Genomic DNA, 23537 nt, shown 5'->3' on the forward strand with positions numbered 1-23537 from the left:
GAACAGGTTTGTGGAGACAGAATTTCATCAGTCATGGTAAGAGCAGTAAGATGAAGAAATGTAAAACAGGATATCCTCATTGTCTTTCTCACAGTCATTTGACACAGTCAGCCACAAGAATCGAACTGCCCACCTACTCGTGAAATTCAGCAAGTCTTGTCTACCTAACCCACCCTTACTAACACACACTCTACACATCTTTCTAACTCCACTCCACATACAAGAGGACCTTAATTTTCAGCTCTGATATCTATTTTGTTACATGTTTTGCAGCTATGGCCAACTCAGTGAAGAAGCTAGGACTCAAAACCTCCTACAACCTTGAAGAAACAGTGTTTGCTTTTGTAACATTTTCCAGTGTAGAACCTCACAAAAGAGGAAACCATTCCCCAATCTCAACCAATCACCCATTGAAGTCAACAGTAACACATACACCTGACCATCGCACCTATATGAACTTGTTGGTCATCCTATTTCAAAACCATGAACATTAATATGGAGCTGCAGTCAAGCTGGAACAAGGGCCTTCCCCAAACTGCTGCCACAAAGTAAGAAGCATATAATTGTCTAAAATGTCTTTGTATGCTGTATGGATTACCCTTTACTGGAACTAGAGGCCTAGCCCAAACCCTGAAAAACAGCCCCAGACCATTATCCCCTCCTCTACTCCTGAGCTTTAACATTCACACTATGCATCCCGGTCTCTGGCTTCCACCACACCCAGACTGGCCAATCAGACTGCCAGATAGTGAAGCGTGATTCATCATTTTCAAAGAACATTTCCATTGCTGCACAGTTCAGTAGTGGCAAGCTTTAATATGCTTGGCACTGTGCATGGTAATCTTAGGCTTGTGTGCACCTACTCGGCCATGGAAACACAGTTCTTGTGCTGATGTTGCTTCCAGAAGCAGTCTGGAACTCTGTGGCGAGTGATGCAAAAAAGGATGAGTGGTTTTGACATGGTATGTGCTTCAGCACTCGGCAACCTCGCTCTGTGAGTTTGCGTGGTCTACTGCTTTGTGGCTGAGCTGTTGTTGCTCCTTGATGCTTCCATTTCACAATAATAGCACTTACAGTTGACTGGAGCAGATCTAGCAGGGCAAAAATTTCATGAACTGACTTGTGGCCAAGGTGGCATCATATGACAGCCTCACACAAGTCACTGAGTGCTACTTTAATACAACCCACTGTACTGCCAATGTTTGTTCATGGAGACTGCATGGCTATGTGCTTGACTTTATACACCTGTTAGTAATGATTGTGGCTGAAAGACCTGTACTCAATTACTAGGAGGGGTGTCCACACACTTTTGGACACACAGTTTAGCCTTCTCATGAGAAATTGATAAACTATTTACCTTGAGATTACACAAGACAAAAGACACAGAGTTAAGTTTTGAAGTTTAATTAATTTACAGATACAAATCTCAGCTATAATTTACAGAATATTCTCCCAGACCGAACATAAATCAGGGTCCAAGCTGGCTTAGGGTGAAGAGCCAGGGGTCACTGCTGCCCGACCTTTGGGGGCACCCACTCATGGATCTTCTTAGGAGTGGTGGAATACGGGACATAACAACCTGAAGTTCCACTCATGTTGAACTGGTGAACCTTCGTCAGGAACTTCTTGGGCTCAGGAGGGTGAGTGGTGGGAGGGTCATCAGTCATACAGTGCAGCCAGCGATGCCTGAAGAGCAAGAGAAAGAAAAACAAGGATTTTAAGAAGACCTGTCAGTATTAGCAATGCACAAACGAAGACTAAGGCCTGGTTTAAACCTTGCATTGTGACATGGCAAATAATATACTTGATGTCAACATAGTCATTTAAAAAAAAAAGTGTTGTAACCTAAACACAACATAGGCAGCTTGTCTACACTCTACAGACTGAAAAGTCATGTGAGCTCCAGTCACAACTTTCAGCATTTGTACTCATCGCTCTTATTCATCAAAGACAATCAACCTTGGAGCTCAAGTGAGATGAAATGAATATTAGCAACAGTGATTGACATCAGTGTGCAACTTAAAAGCAGTTGTGGATGCCTAGTGAAACAAAACTGGCTATCTTTCTCCATAACTTTGGATGCCTGGAGCAGTCCATACCACAACGCAAATAGTTTTTAAAAAGCCCTATAGCCCAATTTTAAATACTGCATGAAGAATTGAGACATACCAGTATCTGGATGCAGTAACTTTACTGAAAAGGTCCAGTGTAAACACACTGCCCCTTATTCATCAAAGATGCATACAGATAAATATGATCATAAAATGAGTGCATGCAAATTTCACTGACAGTTTTGTTATGCATTATTTCATAGATTAAAATAATGATAATCTTAATAACTGTGCGCACAGCAATCCTTGTATTAAAGTGCACACTGATATGAACCACTGCAAAATACTTGGCATATGCACACCTATGTGTGGCACACATCAACCAAACTCTGAATTCATAGTATTCTGGTAGGCAGCTCGGGGTGCAGTGGCAGTTTGTTATGAGATAACAAAGCCATAACGGATCCAGCAAAGGCAGTAAGACGCGCTTTTAACACTCAATTTAAAACTAATTTTTAAGTCTATTAACCGATACATTTGAGTGTTTTAAATTTAAATGATGTATTTTGTTGCTGTAGTGACAACAAATGAAAGCTGAAATCTAAATGGCTGAGATTTCTTGCTGCATTATTACAGCTGTGGCCCAAACCACATACTAGAACAAAATATTTTTAGTTACTTATCATGTTAATTCTTCATTTAAAATATTAGCAAAAATCTAACATTCATCTAAGGTATAATGATTAAAAGACAAAACTCTTGTCATGAAATATTTTTCGTAAATCTATGTGTACCACAATTGTTGACTCCCCTAGAAGAGTGAAATCTAACTGAAGTACATCTCCATTCATATTTTATGTTCACCTGAGTTATAAGCAACACTTAAATGGTCAGCCATGACTTCCTGATTCACTGGGGAATATATACGAGATGAAACACAGGACAAATGCCCTCAGTCATCCATCGTTACAATAAAGACCAGAGACAACAGCAATGATGTGCGACCAAATATTGTTGAGCTGCAAAAATCAGGAAATCGCTACAAGAAAACAGCTAAACAGCTGAAAATGCCTATTTCCACTATCAGAGCAATAATTACGAAGTTTAAAACAACTGAAGATGTTAAGAATCTGACAGGGAGAGGACGTATGTCCATACTGACCCCACGCACAGTGAGGAGGATGGTTTGAGTGGCCAAAGTATCTCCAAGAATCACAGATGGGGAATTACAGAAATTAATTAAGTCTTGGGGTCAGAATGTCTCCCAAACCACAATCAAACAACACCTACATAACCACAAGTTGTTGGGGGGATACCATGTTTTACGGTCAGATGAGACCAACACAGAGCTTTTTGGCAACAAACACCAGAGATGGGTTTGGCATGGACACAAAGATGGTGGTGGATCTGTGATGTAGGGCTGCTTTTGTTCCAAAGGTCCTGGACAATTTATTCAAATACTCGATCAGAGTATCATCAAATACTGCCTCAGAGAGGAAGCCTAAACTGGACCATAGTTTGGATTTTCCAACAGAACAATGATCCACAGCATGCCTCAATGTCCGGTCTCTGACTTTTACACAGTACCTTACATAGACAGGGATATTTTAGCAGGGTACAGTGTAACTTTTTATTACAATGACAATTCCTTCGTTGAAGTGATGCAAAAAAGAGGGTTACCATTCTGCAGGCACCATGCTGCCGTCAACGTCCCACACCGTCCTTTTGCCATTCATCTCTGTAGTGTAGATGACCCATCGGTGACGGCCTGCAAGAGGGCAACCAAATAAATACTTCGTTATGGCTCCTTCATAAATTAAAATTATACCACAGACTAATTACTGCTTACAATCTAGGAACAAATTATCTACAAAAATCTTTACACATGACGAGTGAAATGAAAACAGCAGAAGGTAAGATTTTGTTTAAAGTCCTATCCAAACGTATCCATAGTTTCTATTCTCCTATGTATTTTGGCCTCACATGAAAGAAAACGATTTTAGAAAACACAACCAACTCATAAATCCATAATTCAAATAGAGTGAAAGGCTAGAAAAATCAAGCTTCTGTGCCTCATCAGAACTGTGGAGAAGTTTCAGAGACAGTGGTGTAAACACTTCACCCTTACCATCCAAAATAGAACTGACGGAGAAAATGAAAATATATAAGATTTCTTTGTTTTTTTTTAATGAAATGCATTTTTCTGCTTTCAAAAATTAAACTAAGATCCAGTATAAATGACCATAAATATGTTTAATATTTTAACACTATTTGTCCATTTTATCACCTACACTTATCATATATGTGCACTTTGTAGTTCCACAACTACGGACTGTAGTCCATCTGTTTCTCTGCATACTTGTTGGCACCTTTTTATCTTGTTCTTCAATGGTTAGGACCCTCACAGGACCACCACAGAACAGGTAACACACACTAACATGGCACCTCCATCTCGCTATCACTGCAGTACTGAGAATGATCCCCCACCCAAATAATACCTGCTCTGTGGTGATCCTGAACATTGAAAAACAGGGTAAAAGGGAGTTCACAAAGTATGCACAGAAACTGTGCCTTCAAGACAGATATATGTTAATGAGCTCTGTTCTGATACCTGCCCTTGTGCCTCATTCAAAAAGCAGTTCAGACTGAAACCCTTTTTAAATTCTGCGTGAGTGAGCAGAGCTACACTGATGTAGGATGAACATACATGAAACTTGTTTATTTCAAAACAGACAGGACAACGTGGTCTGGAAAGGGTCCTTAAATAGGTCAGGCAGATTTAACAGCTTGGCATCTTGGGCTTATATTACTTTGCCAACACGATGTATTCTAAAGATTTCGTGTGATAACTTTCTGTGAGGGAGCTTTTAGAGGCAACAACTCCTCAGACGTCTGGTTCCTATCACCACCACTGTGAACAATTCTGCCTCTGTAAATTTCTCTAGAACGGAGCATTTCACACCAAACCACCCTGAATGTTTCTTAAACATTGAATTATGAGGAACATTTAAAATATTAGTAGAGTAGCTAAGCTAGGTTAGTTAGCTGCCCCTTTACCTTACCGAAGAAGTAGCCGTTGTCCTCGTAGTACTTGTTGCCGTATTTGTCGATCCCGATCAGAGCTCCGGTCTTCACATCGTTCGCCCTGTTAACGCGGTGATATGGTTTATAATCTTACTGCGTAACATGAGAGACAGAAACAACACTGACAGTTCACAGCCTGATCAGCAGCTATGTTATCCTATGTTACGCTATGCTAAGCTAAGCTAAGCTAAGCGCCTCAGAGAGGTCATTACACGGAGCCGCTCCGTCTTCGTGTTTTCTCACATTCAGGTGCATCGACTTCTTCTGCATCGACTCCTCTGCTGAGTGTTTCACCCTCACCTGAAAAGCTGCAGGAAAAAGCCTTTAACTCCGCCGTGGCCGGTGATTTGACCCAAAGCCCTCCGCACTAAGTTCACGTACTCCCCCATCGCAGCCGGACTGTAGACCGGGAGGGACCGTCGCACACAAAAAATATTCCGACTGGGAACGGTGTAGGCTGTGTTTAGTACCGTTTGTGGTCAGAGAAGTTACTTTTTTAATAAAATTAAAACAGATAAAACAAAAATAACCGGACAGCTCTGTCCCTCTTTTCTCAAATGAAGACATAAGCAATGCGATCACTAAGTCAACATAACCAGCATTCAAGGCAAAGTATTTATGATGCAGGTCCGCACTGTGCATTAGACTAAAGGAACAGTCCACCCTTCCAGTGTATTTATTTGTTTTAGTTTTAGTTTTTAACTCATTTACTCTCAGATTTATATAGTACCAAAAGGATTCTGCTACTGTTACGATATCAAGCTTCTAAGAATAGAAAAACCCCTTTTGGTACTATATAGAACCATATACAACACATTTTCCATCAATCTGAAGAACCACTTCACCATGCAAAGAACCATTTAAACATGCAAATAGTAGAACCATTGCCTTTACTAAAGAATCTTTGAAGAACCATTTTTTAGTTTGTTCAGTATTTTTAAATGTGTTAAAACTAAAAAAGCAAACTTTAATGTGTCTTGTCTGATCAGTGTCGTCTGGAGGGGAGGGAAAATGTGTAAATTTGATTTTTTTTGGGCAAACCATTGCTTTAGTCTTACTTATCATCAAAACTACTCGAAAGAAATAGCAATGCAATTTTGATCTTCTGCCATCAGGAGATAGTGATGTGGCGAGATCTACAGAGAGGTGTTTATTTACTAGTCTACACAAGCGGCTTCAAGCTCTACCTACTGTACAGTATATATATATATATATATATATATATATAGTTTATTATACAGTACAGCACTAATATAAAGCTCAAACAATTATTATTAGAAAATCACTTAATTGCATTTAGCCTTCCGCCCAGTGAGCTCTGGGATAGGCCCTAGCACCCCCCATGACCCAGGTTAGAAAATGTGTGCATCTGTGTGAATTGCATTCATGTACATGAGCAAAAGGGTTTATCACCTGTGAAAACTGCAGCAAAATGTAATAGTAATGCTAGATAAAGGCATACAAATTGAAATATTTACACATCCTACAGCAAAGCTGCAGCACTCTTGAGAGAAAGATCTTCTCATGTAAAGTCTAGGAAACATCACCAGAAGGGGATTTATCCTGAAGGTGGGGGGAACCTTTAAAAAACTTGAACTGATTTTGCATCCATGTAAATGCAACAACTGTCTTCAAAGGACTATTACAATGAGGATAACAGATTACTCAAATGACAGAAATGACTCATCAGATGAAGAGGACACTGTCTATATACCCGACCTCAGTGTGGCTCCTTCTCTGAAAGGTGTCTCTGGCATCAATTTTTTTTGTTCAATAAAGAATCACCGTTTTCTATTTTGTTCAGTGGCTAAGGTAAGTGTTACACTAAGAGCTTTACTTGGTTGTATTTAATCAGCCTATATATCAGTAGCTAGGCTAACAGTCAGGACTGATTGACACCGCAGGGATTCCCAATGGCTGTATGATGTACTTTCTGTAATTCATGCTGGGTTCTGTAGTTAGAGAACAATCATTAGTGAAAACATGAAACAAAAATAAAATCATAAACTCTGTCAAACTGAGGGATATAATGCTGTACAGAATACTGCATAATACCACAAAACATGTTAAATGCTAGTTCTAGGCTGGAATGCCTGTTTAACAACCTGCATACTTTAACAGTTTGATTGTTGCCAGTGTTACAGAAAGACTAACGTCACATTAAATGTTTCATCAGGAAAAAAAATGTATGTGGTGGCTCCAGATTTCATGTACGTTATATGGAACTTTATCAACTAAGCAAACAATTTCTGAACCAAGCAAAGGTTCTTACAGATCCTCGTAAACAAGTCATGATTTCATTTTTCATTTTCAAATGACATTTTCTACATCATAAAATAGGATGTGTTTATATGACCAAATCTCTACATGGTAACATTTCCTTGACTGTAAAAACACAAATAACACAAATTCCTGAAGCTTCGCTCTATGAGAGTTGACATTTATTATACTTATATACACGATTCATGTACATACGGCAAAGAGTCAGCGCTCTGGAGTCCAAACTGGGCATTGCACTCTAAGCCATCACACAAATAAGTCCTTAACAGATACTTTCTTCTACTCATGGAGAGCGGAATGCTGAAAAACTGAAAGTGTCCAAAGCAAGAGCACACTGGGGTTGACGTCAATGCTCAATACAAAGAGCAGCCGCGATCCATACAAACATGAAATTAAGAAGCAATTACAAGGTCCTCAGTCTCCAAAGTGTACCTGGCTGCAAACAACAAAACTGCCCCTACACAGCATGCTCACTCAAAAGGCAGTGTCCCCAATGGCTGCAAATGTTTGACTCCAGAGGTCAAAAGTTCACCTTCGGGGCAGTAATGTCTTGAATGTGTAGCTTGGGCATTGCAACAGACTGGGTGTATCTGAGGCCAGAGCTAGAGTTACTCTGTAGCGCTGACTGATTGGCTGTTGTAGTCAGTGGAGTCCATTTTCAGGATGTAGGGAATAATGCTGTCGATTTGGACATTCCCAATGAGCCCAGCAAAGAACAGTTCCTCAGTTATAGCTGCACTCATCAGACGCAGCGCAGGTAAGCGCAGCAGCAGCTTTGATAGACTGAGAGAGAGGGGGGGAGAGATGGAGAAAGAAAGTAAATTTCACAGTCTACCAACTTAAAAAGTGATCTCAGTAAAATAAAAAAAGATAGTTTCCTAAAATCTATAGATTGTATGGGTCCTATAGGAATTATTACTTTTCTATTAAATTATTAGACAATGCAATACTTATTAAAATATAAAATGTAACTACAACATACACTCATGTCCTAGAATAGAATTTTCATTTAAAATTTTTAACATTTTAAAAAATATTCAGTTAAACCCAAAACTTGCCACAACAAGGTAATATGCCCAGCATTAGCTAGAAAACAGTCGCTAAGTTAGCCTACTAAGCTTTCATAGCCCTAACTAAAAGATGCTGGTGCTAAATAAAAGCAACATGCCTTTAGTGGCAATGGAGTTTTATTTTGCACTCTTAATGTTTTTCCCTGCATTAGATAAAAATCACTAACAGTGTAGGATTATATACTTTAACAATGCAGGGTCTTAAAATTAACAATTATGTCTGAAAATGCCTGACAAATATTTGTGGCAGATCACTAGCTGGATAAATGAATTTATGGGCTTGCTACTAAGTCTAACCCGTGTGGAGCAAACAGCATTGTTGTTCACTTTCACTTCTATATTTTTTTCCCCTGTGAACATTTAGAGTTTTGCAGAAAAATGTGGAAATTTACATGAATACATTAGAACACATTAGCCATTAGGACTGGCTGTAGGATCTTACCGATAAGTGTCCTCTGGATACACCCTGCTGACATAGTCCTGTAGCTCCATGTAAGCTTTCTCCTGAAACCGCTCAATCTGAAGAGTGCTGTCCACTCCAGCATAATCTAGACCACCAGCACAAACACACAATAGCTTAGAACTGCATCCTCTCTTTCTCTTCACTTTTCCTCTATGTGTAACGTTTACCTGGGCTAAAGAGGACAGTGGCTTTTAGGTAGGCGTACTCATAGGCATCAGGGTTCACACGACTCATGCTGTTGCAAAACTCCTGCATTCGCCAGATGTGCTCCATCACTTGCTTTACTCGCTCCGCAGAGAGTTTTTCTAACACACATACACATATTTGAATATGTCAGTTCAGATTCATCACCACAAAATGTGTGTTGCTCTATACCAGTGGTCACCTTGGTCCTGGAGAGTCCTGAGCCTGTATTCACAAAGCTTCTCAGGGTAGGATTATATTCCTCTCTTATTAACTATGACTTTACTGATAGAAACAGATTGAGAACTTTGAGAAGCTTCATGAATATGGGCCCTGGAGATCTACCTTTCTGCATAATCTAATTCCAACCACAGTCTGCTCCACCTGACCCAGCTAATTAGCTTCAACAGAAGTCCTTGATTAGCAGGATCATATGCATGAGTGTTAGGAAAGGGCAGTATGTTAAATGCAGGCTTGAACTGAACTCTGTACCAAAATAGATCTATAGGAACAGGGTTGGTAATCACTGCTCTATACAGATGCCCAATTTAAATCTCCGGTCTTCTCCCGACTTGCAGAAACTTGGACTCGTTTAGGCTGTATGAGGGATAATGCTGACTTTCTGTGAACTTTCAGAGAGGCTGCATGTGATGCAGGTTCCTCAAACTCCACTTCACTCATGGAGCTACCCAGAATTCATAGCAAAGTGCGCATGATAAACAAAACCAAAAATAACAAATGAACATATAATTTTAGACAAACAAATAAATGTTATCCAAAGCAAGGTATACATACAATGTGCACATTTTGCTGTCAGTATCAAACATGGAACAAAGTCGAGCTGAAGTGCCCTCTCATTAGCCATGTTTTATATGCTTGCAGCCGAGTGGCCTTCCAGACTGTCGGTCCAAAGTTTGAGATACCAGGGCCTGAGTACGAGGATTTAGATTGGGCAGGTGTCTAGGCTGGAATAGTGTGTTGCACTGAAATGTGTCCTACCTTCTTCCAAACTGCTTTGGAGGTGGCTCACAATGGCGGTGAGGATTGTCTCTACATTCATGACCTGAGCACACTGAGCCAGGCCCAAAGCAAACAGCTCATTCCAGCAAGCCTTTATAAGACTGATCCCATTCTCTGGCCTACAGAGAGTAAAACAGAGATAGACAAAAAAAGGAAAAAACGAAAGAAAGAAAATAAGTAGGAATTGACTGATATGGAAATTGTAGGGCGATGCCAATATCTGAGATCTTTCATGTAGGTATCTGCTGATGCTAATGCCGATACACAGACATAAAAAACTGGGACTTGATCCACCTAGATTAGCATCATAACATATATTTACACATATAACATATTTATTTATGCAGGGTTACAAGTACAGTAAAGACATTTTAGCTAACTTTGGCACAGCACCAGCATGTTGCCTAAACATTCTGCTTTTCAAACAATAAATAAATCAATAAATAAAATAAATATACAATAAATGTCACATTTTGGTGTGATAGATCTGTGGGAAATATTGGCCAGACCTAAACATCTGTCCAACGCTGACATTTTTTTGGCTTAGAGATATGATATCATCATGCATCACTAAAAATACGTTATTACAAAATCCACTCTAGTTTAGAATGACAGTAAAAAAAAAGTAATGAAACAGGACGGAGCAGAGGAAAACAAAACACAAGAATGATGTGAACAAAAGCCAAATTCAGGTTAGAAACTAGTGAACACTCACAAGCAGTCCTATACACTCACCCAAGGGCCTGGAAGGCAGGTATAGAGCGTGCCCAGTGCATTGAGAGGAACAGCAGACGAGAAGCTGATTCACAGATGTAATTCAGATTCAGAAACTCTGGCATGGGCAAAGGCATCATTAGCTATAAATATGAACACACAAAACACAAAGACAATTAACCATCATATTCACAGTAACTGTTATCGTGTTATTCCTATTGTGATAAATACATCACAATCTGGTTTTATGAGTATATCCTGGGTATCATCAGTACCTCTACACACTGAACAACTCCATGTATTGTTCAGATTCATTCAGCAAATCCCATTCAGATTGTGAACAGGATTTGCTGAAGGGCATTCCAGGAGTGCCAGCATCTCCCAATAACAGCACTCTGAGCAAATCTCTTTTCACTCCAGCAATTGACAAGCCGTTAAAAAAAGTAACAGCCACAGCAAAGTAACATAAGTTTATTGCAAGTCACAAGCCTCTCGAAAAGAATAATAATAAATAACATCTTAACAGCCAGCAACGTGAGCACGCCACAAAGACAAAACCAAAACACTCCAATTGAAATCAACAAAGCATCTACACCAGATGCAAGTGGCAAAGCACCAAGTTTATTTTTGTTATATCGTACTGTTTCACCAAAAGAGACAGTTTATATATATATATATATATATATACACACATACACACACACACTGTTAGTTACCCATGTTAAATTTAAATGTGTTACATAACTATTGTATGTAGCCAGCTAAAGTCTCATTTCCAGTGTAGACATCCTGAAGTCTTTGCAATGACTTGACTGTTTAGCACCGTTAAGAGTCTGAGCGATTTTCCTGCGCGGAGTGCAAATAAACTTTGTTAATCAGCTGTTGCGTCAGTGTCTGGAAATCTCATAGTAAATATCAATAATTAGTATAATCGCAATAATATACTCATGGTGATGCTATGCTGTCAGATACAGGCACTGGTATACTGATTTACAGCACAGAGATGACTGCAGCACGTCAGTGCCAATATCTCAGGGTATAGCACTCGTGCATTACTGCCCAAGTAAGAAGTAAACAGTTAATTGGATGTCAGCCTGTTATGTCATTTTTTTTAAAGCAGCAATATGTAATATCGACAGCTAGTGTTTAAAATGGGTACTGCAGTCCATATTCAAAATATTGGAGTTGTCTGCTCTGCCCTCTCCTCCCCAGACTTGAAACTCACAAGGACACATCACAAACCTACACGACGACCACAATGTTAAACTTTGACAATATTAAACTCTTACAATAGCAAACGACAAAGAGTCATACACTAAGCTGATCAGCTAATGTAGATGCTTGCAATGTTTTTACTGTTTGCAAATTATAAACTAGTTCATGTGAATTTTTTATAACTCAATGTTAGCTAGATGCATGGCTGGCTATGTACAGTAGCCAAAGTTACGCCCATTATCCCAAAAACAAAAGCCCACTGCTCCAAAAATACTCACTGGCTTGAAGAAGCTAAAGTCTGCTTCTTATTCACATGCTTTTTGTTAAAATTTGCCCGTTCCACCTTTAATGATGCAGCAGTTAAGTTATGGTGCCCGGGGTGTGGAAACGGTACTGAGAAACAGGCAGTGGGCGGGAACATAGGCCAAAACACAAACAGACTTGCTGCTCCAGAACTTGCTGCTCCTTTTAAGGGAGACAATACTGTCTGTTGTCAGAGAAGCCAGTATTTTAACTTTGCATCCTTCCTTAAACTCTGATGACATACCACAGAAAATTTATGATTTGGTACAAGAAATACATTACATACTGTTCCTATAACTTCTGTTTCTGTACCAACTGTACTCATAGGCTACGTTTACACAGCAGGTAAAAGTGGCCCAAATCTGATTTTCTCACCAAATCCGATTTCTTTGTTTGGCTGTTCACATTATCTTTAAAATGGGACCTGTATGCGACATCAGTCTGAACAGATCACCCTCCTAAACCGACCCGCATGTGCAAAAGAACAATGCTTCACGTGGCGGCTCGTCCAGACGTAAACAGTCATGACGGCCGGCGAACGCCAGTCGCTCCCGGAGCTTCAGTTTCGTCTTCGCCAGCATCGCAGGAGCGAGTATAAAGTTCCAGTGGTTGACAGCTGGACTCATCACCCACAGTGTGTTCGAGTTCGCCGTAAAAAGGGCGCGATATTCGGCCACTTCTTTGGTTCGAGTCCTCGGATTCTTTAAACTGTTCTCTGACGCTGCAGTTTCGTTCGAAACCTCTTCAAACACGGAGCGGTTTGATGAGTCTCTTCTAATGTTTTAGTACAGAAACCTCAGACTAAACGTTTAGGAGTCTCAGCAGCGCGAAATTATGACGAATGTCGAGTTGGATTGATGTAAAAGTCGCATGAATTCCGATCTGACTGTTCAGACTGAGTCGCATTGCCGCAGATCGGATACGTATCGGATTTCAGTACCACATATGAAAGCGTCTCAAATTGGAATTGAAAATGTCAGATTCAATGCATTTTTTGCTGTTCACACAGCCGCACAAATGACACATCTGTGTCACATTTGAGGAAAAAGATCGGATTTGGGCCACTTTTACCTGCTGTGTAAACGTAGCCTTGGTTTTGTTGATGCATTTTATCCATCACGACTTGTGCATAAAAATCCGAATGGCTCAATGTTGTGATTCATATCATATATCATGAAAATGTCAGTTTTTTTTCCATATCACCCACCCTTATTCACACTCTAAGTGTAGTCCAGACTCCTTTTTTGATTATATGAGAAGTTACGAGACACGTAGAGACCCCTAACCTTAAAGGGCACATGCATCTCTGACAGCAGCGGCCCATCCAGCTCCAGCAGGGCAGCGCTATGCTCCTCAGCAACACTCCCCTCTACGGCTTCCCCACCAGTCTCCTCTGGCTGCAACACCTTAGTCAGTGTGTCAAAGGCTCTGCATGGACAAATACACATACATCAACAGCTTGAAGAAATATAAAATGAGATCTCCTTCACATTCCAAGATGCTAAGAAGCTTATATTGTTCTTTAAATTTTCATTTATAATCCCATAGTTTGTTTATCGTATTGTTTGTAGTTCTTTGGTTTTTTTTTTGGGAGGTTCTGTTTTTTCTTACTTGCTTTCTTAATTTTTTGCCTTTTACCTTTTCACTTTAATTTAATTTTATGCTCTTGTATGACATCATTTGTAAACAACGTGAGGCATTTTGAGCTGCATTTTATTATTATTATTATTCCATCAGAGTAAGCCATCTCTGCTCTTACTGAGAGATCTCGCTGGAGTTCTGTTCATCTGGTGGGACCTCAGTCATGGAGTTGTCTTCATTACTCATGGTCTCCATTCCTGATAGGTCAGTACTGCTGTCTGTCACCTCACGGCTCTTGTTTATATGTGCAAGCGACGTGACCACGTTGGCCAGCGTGCTCAGATCACCCTGACAGGCATCATTCTGGCAGAAGATCAGAAAAAGATTACACTGTGAGGTGAACACTAGTCTGACTAAACACTAGGCCATCACAGATACGCAGATTTTGTCACCGATACAAATTTTAAGTAGCTAAAAATTCTGATAACAGATAATGTCAGCTGATATAATTTATTATAGTCAAAAACTGAAAAAGAATCTAAGAGTTTTAGTGCTTTAATGACTGATATAATGCAAATGGTCAGTTCTAACACTAAGTGCACAATTAATTTTGACAGCCTCATGGTGGGATTTTCACAAATAAAGACAAGAAACCTTACTAGCCAAACTAAACATAATTATTTCATGATTATTACATATATTACCCTGAGTACTTTTGCTAAGAGTTCAACGCCCATTCTTTTATGACTGAAACCCTGTCAATATTATCTGGATAGCATGCTTGTTACCTGGTCTGGTGAGGAAGGGATGAAGATTGTGTTGTCCAATTTGGAGAGGGACTGCTGGATGTTCAAGAGCATGTTAGTATCTAACAGACTGGCAGACCTGTAAATAAAAACATTCAAAACATATTTAAGTCAATATGAAATCACAACACATTTCCCTTCTGCAGCGTTAGATATTTCCAAGTCAAACATGTTATCAGGTAGGGTCTCTCAGCGTTTACTCTCGATGATAGGTGGGGTGAAGAGAGGCGGAAGTGAAACACGTTACTGATGGTTAATATTATTTTTCCCGCTTATGCGTGATGAAGAGGAAGAAGACATTTATTCTCTTTCACAGATGTATACCTGGCTGTCTCTTTGTCATTGACGAAGGTAGGCATGGCTGCGAGAGGGCTGCAGAGGTTCTTGCGGATGTATATCTTCTCAATGGAGGGGGCACAATTAGCTGGCTTCTCCCTCGATACCTCCACTGGCTTCCTCTCACACTGCACAGCTGATAGGAATGAAAGCAAGCTAAACTTCCACTTTGTCAAATACAAACATGAATTCAGAAATAAAAACAGCACATTTCAACATTTCAAAGGGACAGTTTGTGAACGTACAAAAGCCAGCTAATAACACTTCAAAAGTTAAAGCAGCTCCAGAACACGGTTGATTGTTTTTGATAACTTAATTAGGTTTATATAGTAATTCCCGGTAGTTGCTATTGTGTTGCTACAAGGTTGCTATGGTATTCTATCTTGCTGTTAGGGTGTTGTTTGGTGGTTGTTAGCTGGTTGCTAGGTGATTGCTATAGTATCCCAGGTGGTTGCTTAGGTGTTGCTAGGATGTTGCTATAGTATCCCAGGTGGTTAGCAAACACATTGTATCAGGTGGCTGCTAAACACATTGTGTCAAAAGACATGGATGTTTGGTCTGAGAGAGTGAGTGAGAGAGCGAGAGAGAGTGAGAGAGAGAGAGAGAGAGAGACAGAAAAAGAGTGGGAGAGGACAAAAAGAGGTGCACATGTGCATCAGGGTGGCAATGATTAGCTGTTGACATTGATATGGCTTCTATTGTTTCTCCATAAAATATCACTTGTTGCACAGATGTTGGCGCTGTGATGAGCAAAATGAGAAGAAATGGTATAAGTCATGAGTCTGTGTTAGACTCACAGTCCTGTTTCATGCCAAGGGCCATGCAGCGTTGCAGTCTGCAGTACTGGCAGCGGTTGCGATGATGCTTATTGATCACACACTCCCCTGAGCCACGGCAAGTGTACACAAGGTTCTTTCGAATGCTCCGCTTGAAGAAGCCTTTACACCCCTCACAGCTCACTGCCCCATAGTGGCGACCTGCAGAAGGGCAACAGAGAAAGAATTAAGAAATTAAACTACCAGAAACCACTGATCAACCAAAGGTACCTGCTTTGAGGTAGCCTCTGGACACCTCTGGCTTCATGAGCTTAAAGCAGTGCTGGATGATGCATTATCTGTAACCGTACACTGGTGTAGGCATCACAAAACAATAGTGGCATTTACTTTTAGCAGTATTGACAGATACTGCCATTTCAGACTGTTCTTCAGTCATTTTAAAATATATTAAAACCAAATTAAATAGTAGGTACTCTTTCTGTAAATCTAATTTACTTCTGTTCATGTTTACAATACTGTGTAAGGTTTATTTTGGTGTAATTTTAAGGGAAACAGAACAAAACAGCCCAATCAAAACCAGCGATGTAAGGTTTGTAAAATGTTATTTAAGCATAAAATAGCAGTACTGAGAAAGCATGAGATCATTAACTTTATTAATGCAACATTAAATACTGTCTGACACCATGATATATTTCCAAAATTTTATGATATTGAAATTCATCAATACTGTTCAGCACTAGCTTAAAGTTCACAAAGACTGCATGGCACATAATTTGTATTTGTAAAATTTGTAAAAATAAGTTTCCTACAACTACCAGAACACTTTTACCTTGCCAACATTTCCCTCAAGAAGTTCAAGGCATCAAGTATATCTTCACAAAGCCTAAAGCCATGGTCACAATGGACTGTCATCTCACTATCTCATTCACCACCCTCTCTCTTGTTTTCTACTACGCTTCCCACATCTTTTTATGTTTAAGAGAACTGGCTTTTTGGCTTAGTTTGACGGTTCACTGAAAAACCTGTGGGACCTCATTAGAAAGTAAAACTGTAAAAAAAATAATTAGCCTATAGCTATGGCATTTGCTGTAGTTAACAACTTGTGAAATTGTGTTTTATCTATGAAAAAGGACACTCAATGTGCACAACTGAGATGCAGCTATATCTAGTATTTATATCTCCTCTCAAGCAATGTTAATATAATGCCATACTAGAATCAAAACCAGTATCTTTATTTCCCGAGTACCAGATGATATATTTAGATAGTACACAAACAATCTGAGAATAATTTAAAGGATATGCAATGGGCATTAATTATAGTTACATTCAAGTACCGAAGTGCATATAAACAGTATGTACAGCTAAAACTGAGCAACTGATATAAATGACATTTATAAAAATAAAAATAAAATACGTACACTGACTGGCCACTTAGTTAAATACACTTTCCTGTAGCTACACTTATCGTCCACTCCATCTGCTCTACGCACCATATAGGTGCACCCTGTAGTTCTACAATCGCAGACTGTAGTCCATCTGTTTCTCTGCATGCCCTGCCAGCCCCCTCAACCTGCTCTTCAATGGCCAGGACCCCCACACAGCAGGCAGAGCAGGATCATTCCCTGTACTAACACTAACACGATATCTAAATAACGAAGACAGGCAATACCCTTAACAAACAGCCTACCATCACTAAAAAGTGAAGTCATGACAATTCTTGTTAATGATGGTAAACTCTAAATGAACTCTCATTGGCAGCGTTGATTCGAGAAGTGTGCTTTGAGCTGATGGGCAGGAATGGGAGGCAGATCCACAGAGTAAAAACAATAGTTTGAGTGTTGATGCAGTTCATGTATTCAACTGCTAGAGGTTAAGCATCTTGAATTTTGACTAATGCACTTTTAAAGGTACACACAGGGGTGCACACTTCTTTGTACTACCTAGCTATAGTGTGTGTGGGACTAACTCACCAGAGGCCTTGTCTCCGCACACGACACAGTACTCTACAACAGGTTTAATAGGGCTTTGTTCTGTGCTCTCTGTCACAAACTAGAGGAAAAAAAACAAACACAGACACATCAGAATGATAATGGAATGCACCAATTGAGATTTCATCCATTTTACTATATACTATAAAAAAAGAAAAAAAAAAAGAGTGCCAGTTGGTCACCAAAGCAAATCTCTCAAACATATGTTCCACTGGATCCTCTTTAAGAGGATTAGTTTTCCAACAGAATCAGCATTTTGTAAGTATAATAATAAGTATAATAATAAAAAATCCCAAATTGTTATTGGTATTATATGAGATTATGACAATGATGCTAATGAAAATAGCTATATCAGAATTAAACTGGATTATATCAAGCCATAAGCTTGATCACAATTTTACCTGTTCACTGAACTCATGTAGTCACATGGAATTACTTTAAAACAGACCTCTCTCAAAAGAATAAATATCAAAATATCAATACTTCTTATAGATTATGCAACTTTTTATTGCTCATCAGCTCTTTGTCATTAGTAGGCAACCATTACACATAAACAATGAAAAAAAAACCCAAAACACAGCACTCATCAATGAGGAGATTCATCAAAATGCACATAGGTCTCCCTCGATCATACCATACTACAGAGCTAGACATGTGAAGCGTCATGGATTCTTTTCAAACTGCCGTTAAAAACATTACTGGACAACTCAGCACAGCATATCTGGAGGAAAATGCTAACTGATGATTCTGTTACTTCAGCTAACAGACATCACTGTGGTTAGCACTATGCTGAGTGGGGTGGGGGTGCATCCTCTTGGAGTCCTGGCCATAGACGGCCAGGCAACAGCAGGGAACATAAACACAATTTTAACATAATTTTAAGTTACTATGATGAGATTGAGTCATAGTTGATTTTGAATCATTTCTGTGATCCATTTATCAAAAAATGTTCACACAGATACAAATGCATGATAAATGCATGTGCTATGTGTCTGCAAGCGTCTTACCTGGATCTGCTGACCTGCCAGTTCAGGTGATGTAAAGAGCAGTTGATTGACAGCTGATCCATCAGCAGAAGTGAGAATAACTTTCCCAGGTGAGGATTCATGCTTCAGGAGCAGTTTATCCTGGCTGGGGTAATCCACGTTGGCTAATATAAAGTGCTGTTTGCCGCTCCCTGCCTGATCATATGCTGTTACTATCTGCACCTTTTGGCCCAACTGCTGATCTGTTACAATCTGTTGCACACATACATGCACATGTTAGCACCAACTGCAATTAGTGGAGAAATATTAGGCAAAGTAAGTGTTGTTGTAATGCTAACTATTACCTGTAGACCTCCATCTGCAGACACCAGCTGAATTCTGGGACTTTCACCTGCCATGGTACTGATCCCACCCTTCTTTGGCTCAAATACGACTCTCCATGAGACACGTGCATCCACACACTTCCACACACCTAATACAAAAAATACAGCTGATTAGATACACACAAACACAAGCATCAACAACAATTTGAGTTTTTATAGTTTGTCCTCCTTTATTGCAGTAACAGTCTCTACTCATCTGGGAAGGCTACACTAGATGTTGGAACATTGCTGTGAAGATTTGATTGCATTCGGCCACAAGAGCATCAGAGAGGTCAGATACTGACGTTGGATGGCAAGTTCTGGATCACAAATGCCACACCAATTCATGATGGAGCTCCATCACTACAGAACACAGTACCACTGCTCCAAAGCCCAATGCTGTGGGGACACTTTTTACTCCCCTTGCTGATGCGTGGCATTGGGCACAGTGGCCTTATGCTCATGTGTGACTGCTCCTGCATCAGTAATGGGGGGCAGCTTGAATTTGAAGGGGTGTCTGGAAACTTTTAGACATATATTGTACCTATGAAAACAAATCTGGTTAGGTATGCCTAGAAAGGGCATGCACCGGAGAAAGTTATCCTGTTAATTATTTCATATTTTGCTGGTTAAATTACAGAGCCTGATAAACACATTGCCTTAATTCCTTATGTACTGTACATAATCCTACCATAACAAAACCAACTACTACTAAAAGTGAACAATAATAAATGCTCGCCCACATAAACTACACATTGATTGCAGGCTGCAGGCTGTCAACGGGTGGGAAAACTTTTATTTGATCGTGTAAGAGAAACAAAACAGAGCTAAACCCAGCTGCCCACCACACTTCTTGTGGTTTCTCTGCTGAATGCTGCGCTAGCTTTATTAGCATGCTGGCTAGTTAGCCTAGCACTACGCTGATGTTTTAATTTAAACGTCTATCCATGTTTTCTTCCTTCTTCTTTCTAAACTGAATGTGATACAGCACTCAAAGGAACAAAGCCCTGCCAAATGACAGGTTTGATACGGAAGATAAAGAAAGCTTGTCTTCATCCAGGGCTGGGTGAAAGGTCAACATTGAAGGGTTAAAGCAGCGCTTCCACTCGGGAATAAACCCAGCGAGCTCCAAACCAACTACCAAACACATATTCCGCTCTCAGAAAGAGACGTTTTTCGGTTTACTGACTCGAATTACTACCTAAATCATCTAAATCCACGACATGAATCTGCTTCAGTTGTTTCCTTTTCGTTTTATACAGCAAATTTAAGGAAATTGCGGTTACTGCTGGACACGGAGATCAGCAAGTAGTCGTTAGCCGACAGTTAGCTCAGCGGTGATACAATGCTAACCTAGTATTGTTAAATGCTCGAAACGCCTTGTTAGCTATATGTTTGGGAGATTCGCGGGACTCTGATAAAAAATATATCAAGTCATTTAGGTGGGTCAGGTCATTTATTTAACCGAACTGAAATACATGTTTGTTTGACGTTGGCTAAGCTAGCCTGTTTAGCTACTAACTCGCTAATACCGTTAGCTGTAGCTGTACGAGACCGGCTATTTTCATTGCAGGGACACGAACTGCTACGAACCTACGAGGCTGAAGTCAGCTTCCCCACTCGTCGGCTTCTTGTTCGAGTTTCCCCGTTCCACCTTAACTGGTGCAGCAGTTTAAGCAATACGTTTATAACGTTACTGCAGCACCAGTTAAGGTGGAACGGGAAAATAGGAACCAAATATCGGAAGAGTTCAGTACTTCGAACATAGCTAGCATTACGTCTAACTGCTGCACCACTTAAGGTGGAACGGGGAAATTCGAACAGGAAGCTGGTTTTAGCTTCGTTACGAACCCATTGCGCTTATAAAATTCACAATTTTAACAGTTTACGTACTAACTTAGGAAGTATTTAGGTAATGTTAACACATGGCAGCTCGCGCATTCTGCAAGCCTTCAGCTAAGTTAGCTAACGCTAACTGTTAGCAGAAATAGCCGTGCTCGAGTATTAGCTAGCTGACGTTAGCCAAACATGACAGTATAAGTTAACTTTAATATAATTTCACTACTAATGCACGACTTAAGTAGCAACAATTTAGGTAGGTCGCTTATTCAGCTGAGTCCCAAATAGCAAAACAGAAGATATATGCTCGAGTATTAGCTGAAGTAAGCTTAGCTGGCTAACCATGCTAGCTAGCTGTGTGTCTGTGGGAGGCCGGCTGTGTTTTCAGCGCTCTCACTGCAGGTAACCGCTGTAAAGTCTGAGCCGCTGTGGCTGCTCTGTACGCGCGAAAACATCCAGTCAAAAGGCAGCGCTTATTATAAAAAGATTCTTACCGTGTCACTGTGGATTATTTCCACAACACCTATGTTTTTAGTATTTTCTTAAAGTGAAATCAGTTCGGCTCAGGTCAGAGTTCGCGACCTGGATCTGCCCAAACGCCTGGGAGCGATCATGCGCAGAACCAGCGTGGAGTAGCATAAGAGCTGTGATGACATGAAACGACGATATATGGGAAAGACCGCTGTAATCGTTACCTAATTCACACGGTTCCTCACTGTTACTGGTTGGCAATTTTTTTTCATGTGATTATTCTGTTAATATAGAAAATGTGTATTTAAGTTCTGAAATTCTTGACTTTATTTCTTTTTTTTCCCTCACTACCTGCTTCAGTCCACTGCTGCTAACACAATCCCCAGAGCAGGAGTCCAGTACAATAACAGTGCTAAGTTTATCACTAAAAAACTTGTCAGCGGCTGAGAAGATTATTAGTTTGATCATCAGTCAAAGGAGTTTAGCACCGACATTAATAACTGATTCATAATTTTGGTTTATCAGTCTACTCAGGCTTTAGCAGGAACTTCAGTGTTCGTACAGGTCCTTATAGAGTTCATCTAATGAGCATGTTTGCTACCAATAACGTGTGCTGATTTTAAAACATTTCATAAACAACAGTTGTTTCTTTTGAAGATTTATTTTTATTTAGTGGGTGAATAAAAGAATAAAATAAAAAATAAAATATGAAAAGTAACTATTATGATTACTGCCTTTACAAAGTGGTACTTGGACTGAATGCAGTTACTTAATATTCCTGATACCGATACATCCCAACCCTGCATATGAATGTAGTACATCAAGGTAACCCAATGTTTTTTTTATAATCTGTCTGGTACCAAGTAACACTAAGGCTAATATATCAATGCCTTTACTTTTGAAAATCTCCTTGTTTGCTTAAAAAGGCAAATTCTTAGTGGTCTAGAGTCAAAAACAGAAAATGTGGACATCAAAAATATTTGAATTCCTTTACGATTGTATTAAAGAAAGCGTGAAATCTAGATTTAGATTTAATACCACCTTTCGCATTAACTCATATGGCTGTTTGGGCCGGTGTGTGTGCATGTATGATTAGCAGCAGGCAGAAGGAAAGTTTCTGTCCTTCATTTATTATTATTTTTCGTTTATTTACTACAAACTTTTTTTTTTCACTTTCTCCTTATCCATGATGCATTCTGTTTCTCAAAAGCATAAATATTCAATGAAATGGTTCATTGTAGAGAAATCTAACCACTCGAGACGTCTTTACAGTGGTGCTGATAGGAAACGGGTCACAATGTCTGCAGTGCAAAATAGCCATTCTATTTACTATCTAAAACAACCAGTGAACCTACATGTCTTAGTTTTTATATGTAATGTTGGTGATTGTAAAATAGTGATATTTTTAGGGGGGGAACGAAAGAATTCTTTAGGTTCTATTTCACTTTACAATTCCCAACCACCATTGCAAACCATTTTGACCAAATAAATCTCTAGTATCGTACATCATGTTAAACCACTCTGAATGACTTACATTTTAACAAATTAGGTATGCAGAAATTATGAAAAATTGGTGGGCTCCCCCTTTAAAGAAAACAACTAGGGTTAGTTTTCAGGTAAGGATCGATTGTCGGAGGGAAATGCCAGGAAACACTGATACTTTCCTTATGTATGCATAGAACCACATCTTTGTACATCTGATAGAAAGTAGTAAAGTAAGATTAAACCACAAGACCCACCGATTTACTACTGCTAGTCCAGAACGACTAAAACCTTCACAATTTTTTCATCTAATTTCTAACAATCACTTATTGGTTAAATGTTAATATTTGAAGGAACAGAATATGATTCCTACTTTACAATCTCATACAACCCACCACAAACATCTCATTATCTGGAAACTTCTAGGGTGTATACAGGTAAATTGTAGGACACAACATAACAGTCTAAGGGACTTTACACTGTTAGAAATAAAGGTTCTGTGCAGGTACATTTTTCATTCATCAAGG

At 39.6% G+C, this 23537-nt stretch overlaps 2 protein-coding genes across 3 annotated transcripts; both read right to left on the reverse strand.

Annotated features, from left to right (window-relative positions):
* Positions 1 to 1388: 1388 nt before the first annotated feature.
* Positions 1389 to 5571, reverse strand: ndufa12 (NADH:ubiquinone oxidoreductase subunit A12). Its single transcript, XM_036577303.1, has 4 exons — positions 5436 to 5571; positions 5114 to 5196; positions 3732 to 3819; positions 1389 to 1686 (listed from the first exon to the last, which is right to left on the reverse strand). Exons 1-4 carry the CDS (start codon positions 5522 to 5524, stop codon positions 1506 to 1508), a joined length of 441 nt encoding a protein of 146 aa, XP_036433196.1. The 5' UTR covers positions 5525 to 5571; the 3' UTR covers positions 1389 to 1505.
* A 1983-nt stretch (positions 5572 to 7554) lies between these two features.
* Positions 7555 to 21663, reverse strand: nr2c1 (nuclear receptor subfamily 2, group C, member 1). Of its 2 annotated transcripts, none has more exons than XM_036577304.1 (14): positions 21552 to 21663; positions 19201 to 19328; positions 18878 to 19108; positions 17853 to 17931; positions 15904 to 16083; positions 15095 to 15242; positions 14753 to 14849; positions 14143 to 14327; positions 13670 to 13811; positions 10887 to 11008; positions 10131 to 10270; positions 9116 to 9253; positions 8928 to 9033; positions 7555 to 8198 (listed from the first exon to the last, which is right to left on the reverse strand). In XM_036577304.1, exons 2-14 carry the CDS (start codon positions 19252 to 19254, stop codon positions 8024 to 8026), a joined length of 1797 nt encoding a protein of 598 aa, XP_036433197.1. In that variant the 5' UTR covers positions 19255 to 19328; positions 21552 to 21663; the 3' UTR covers positions 7555 to 8023. The 2 variants fall into 2 exon arrangements, with proteins under 2 accessions (XP_036433197.1, XP_036433198.1); XM_036577305.1 differs by lacking the exon at positions 21552 to 21663 and adding an exon at positions 20812 to 20931.
* Positions 21664 to 23537: the final 1874 nt, after the last annotated feature.

This window comes from Colossoma macropomum, unplaced genomic scaffold (genome assembly GCF_904425465.1).
Source record: "Colossoma macropomum unplaced genomic scaffold, Colossoma_macropomum, whole genome shotgun sequence".
NCBI lineage: Eukaryota > Metazoa > Chordata > Actinopteri > Characiformes > Serrasalmidae > Colossoma > Colossoma macropomum.

Bases quoted from the DNA above. Each gene is read 5' to 3' on its own strand.
- nr2c1 (XM_036577304.1), bottom strand. From the start codon at position 19,254: ATGGCAGGTGAAAGTCCCAGAATTCAGCTGGTGTCTGCAGATGGAGGT. The intron at 14,850-15,094 runs GTATACATCTGT...TTTTATTTACAG, and splicing joins AATGACAAAGAGACAGCCAG to GTCTGCCAGTCTGTTAGATA. The intron at 14,328-14,752 runs GTAACAAGCATG...ATCTTCTGCCAG, and splicing joins TCCCTTCCTCACCAGACCAG to AATGATGCCTGTCAGGGTGA.
- ndufa12 (XM_036577303.1), bottom strand. From the start codon at position 5,524: ATGGGGGAGTACGTGAACTTAGTGCGGAGGGCTTTGGGTCAAATCACC. The intron at 5,197-5,435 runs GTGAGGGTGAAA...CCGCGTTAACAG, and splicing joins TTTTTCCTGCAGCTTTTCAG to GGCGAACGATGTGAAGACCG. The intron at 3,820-5,113 runs GTAAGGTAAAGG...GCCCTCTTGCAG, and splicing joins GGACAACGGCTACTTCTTCG to GCCGTCACCGATGGGTCATC.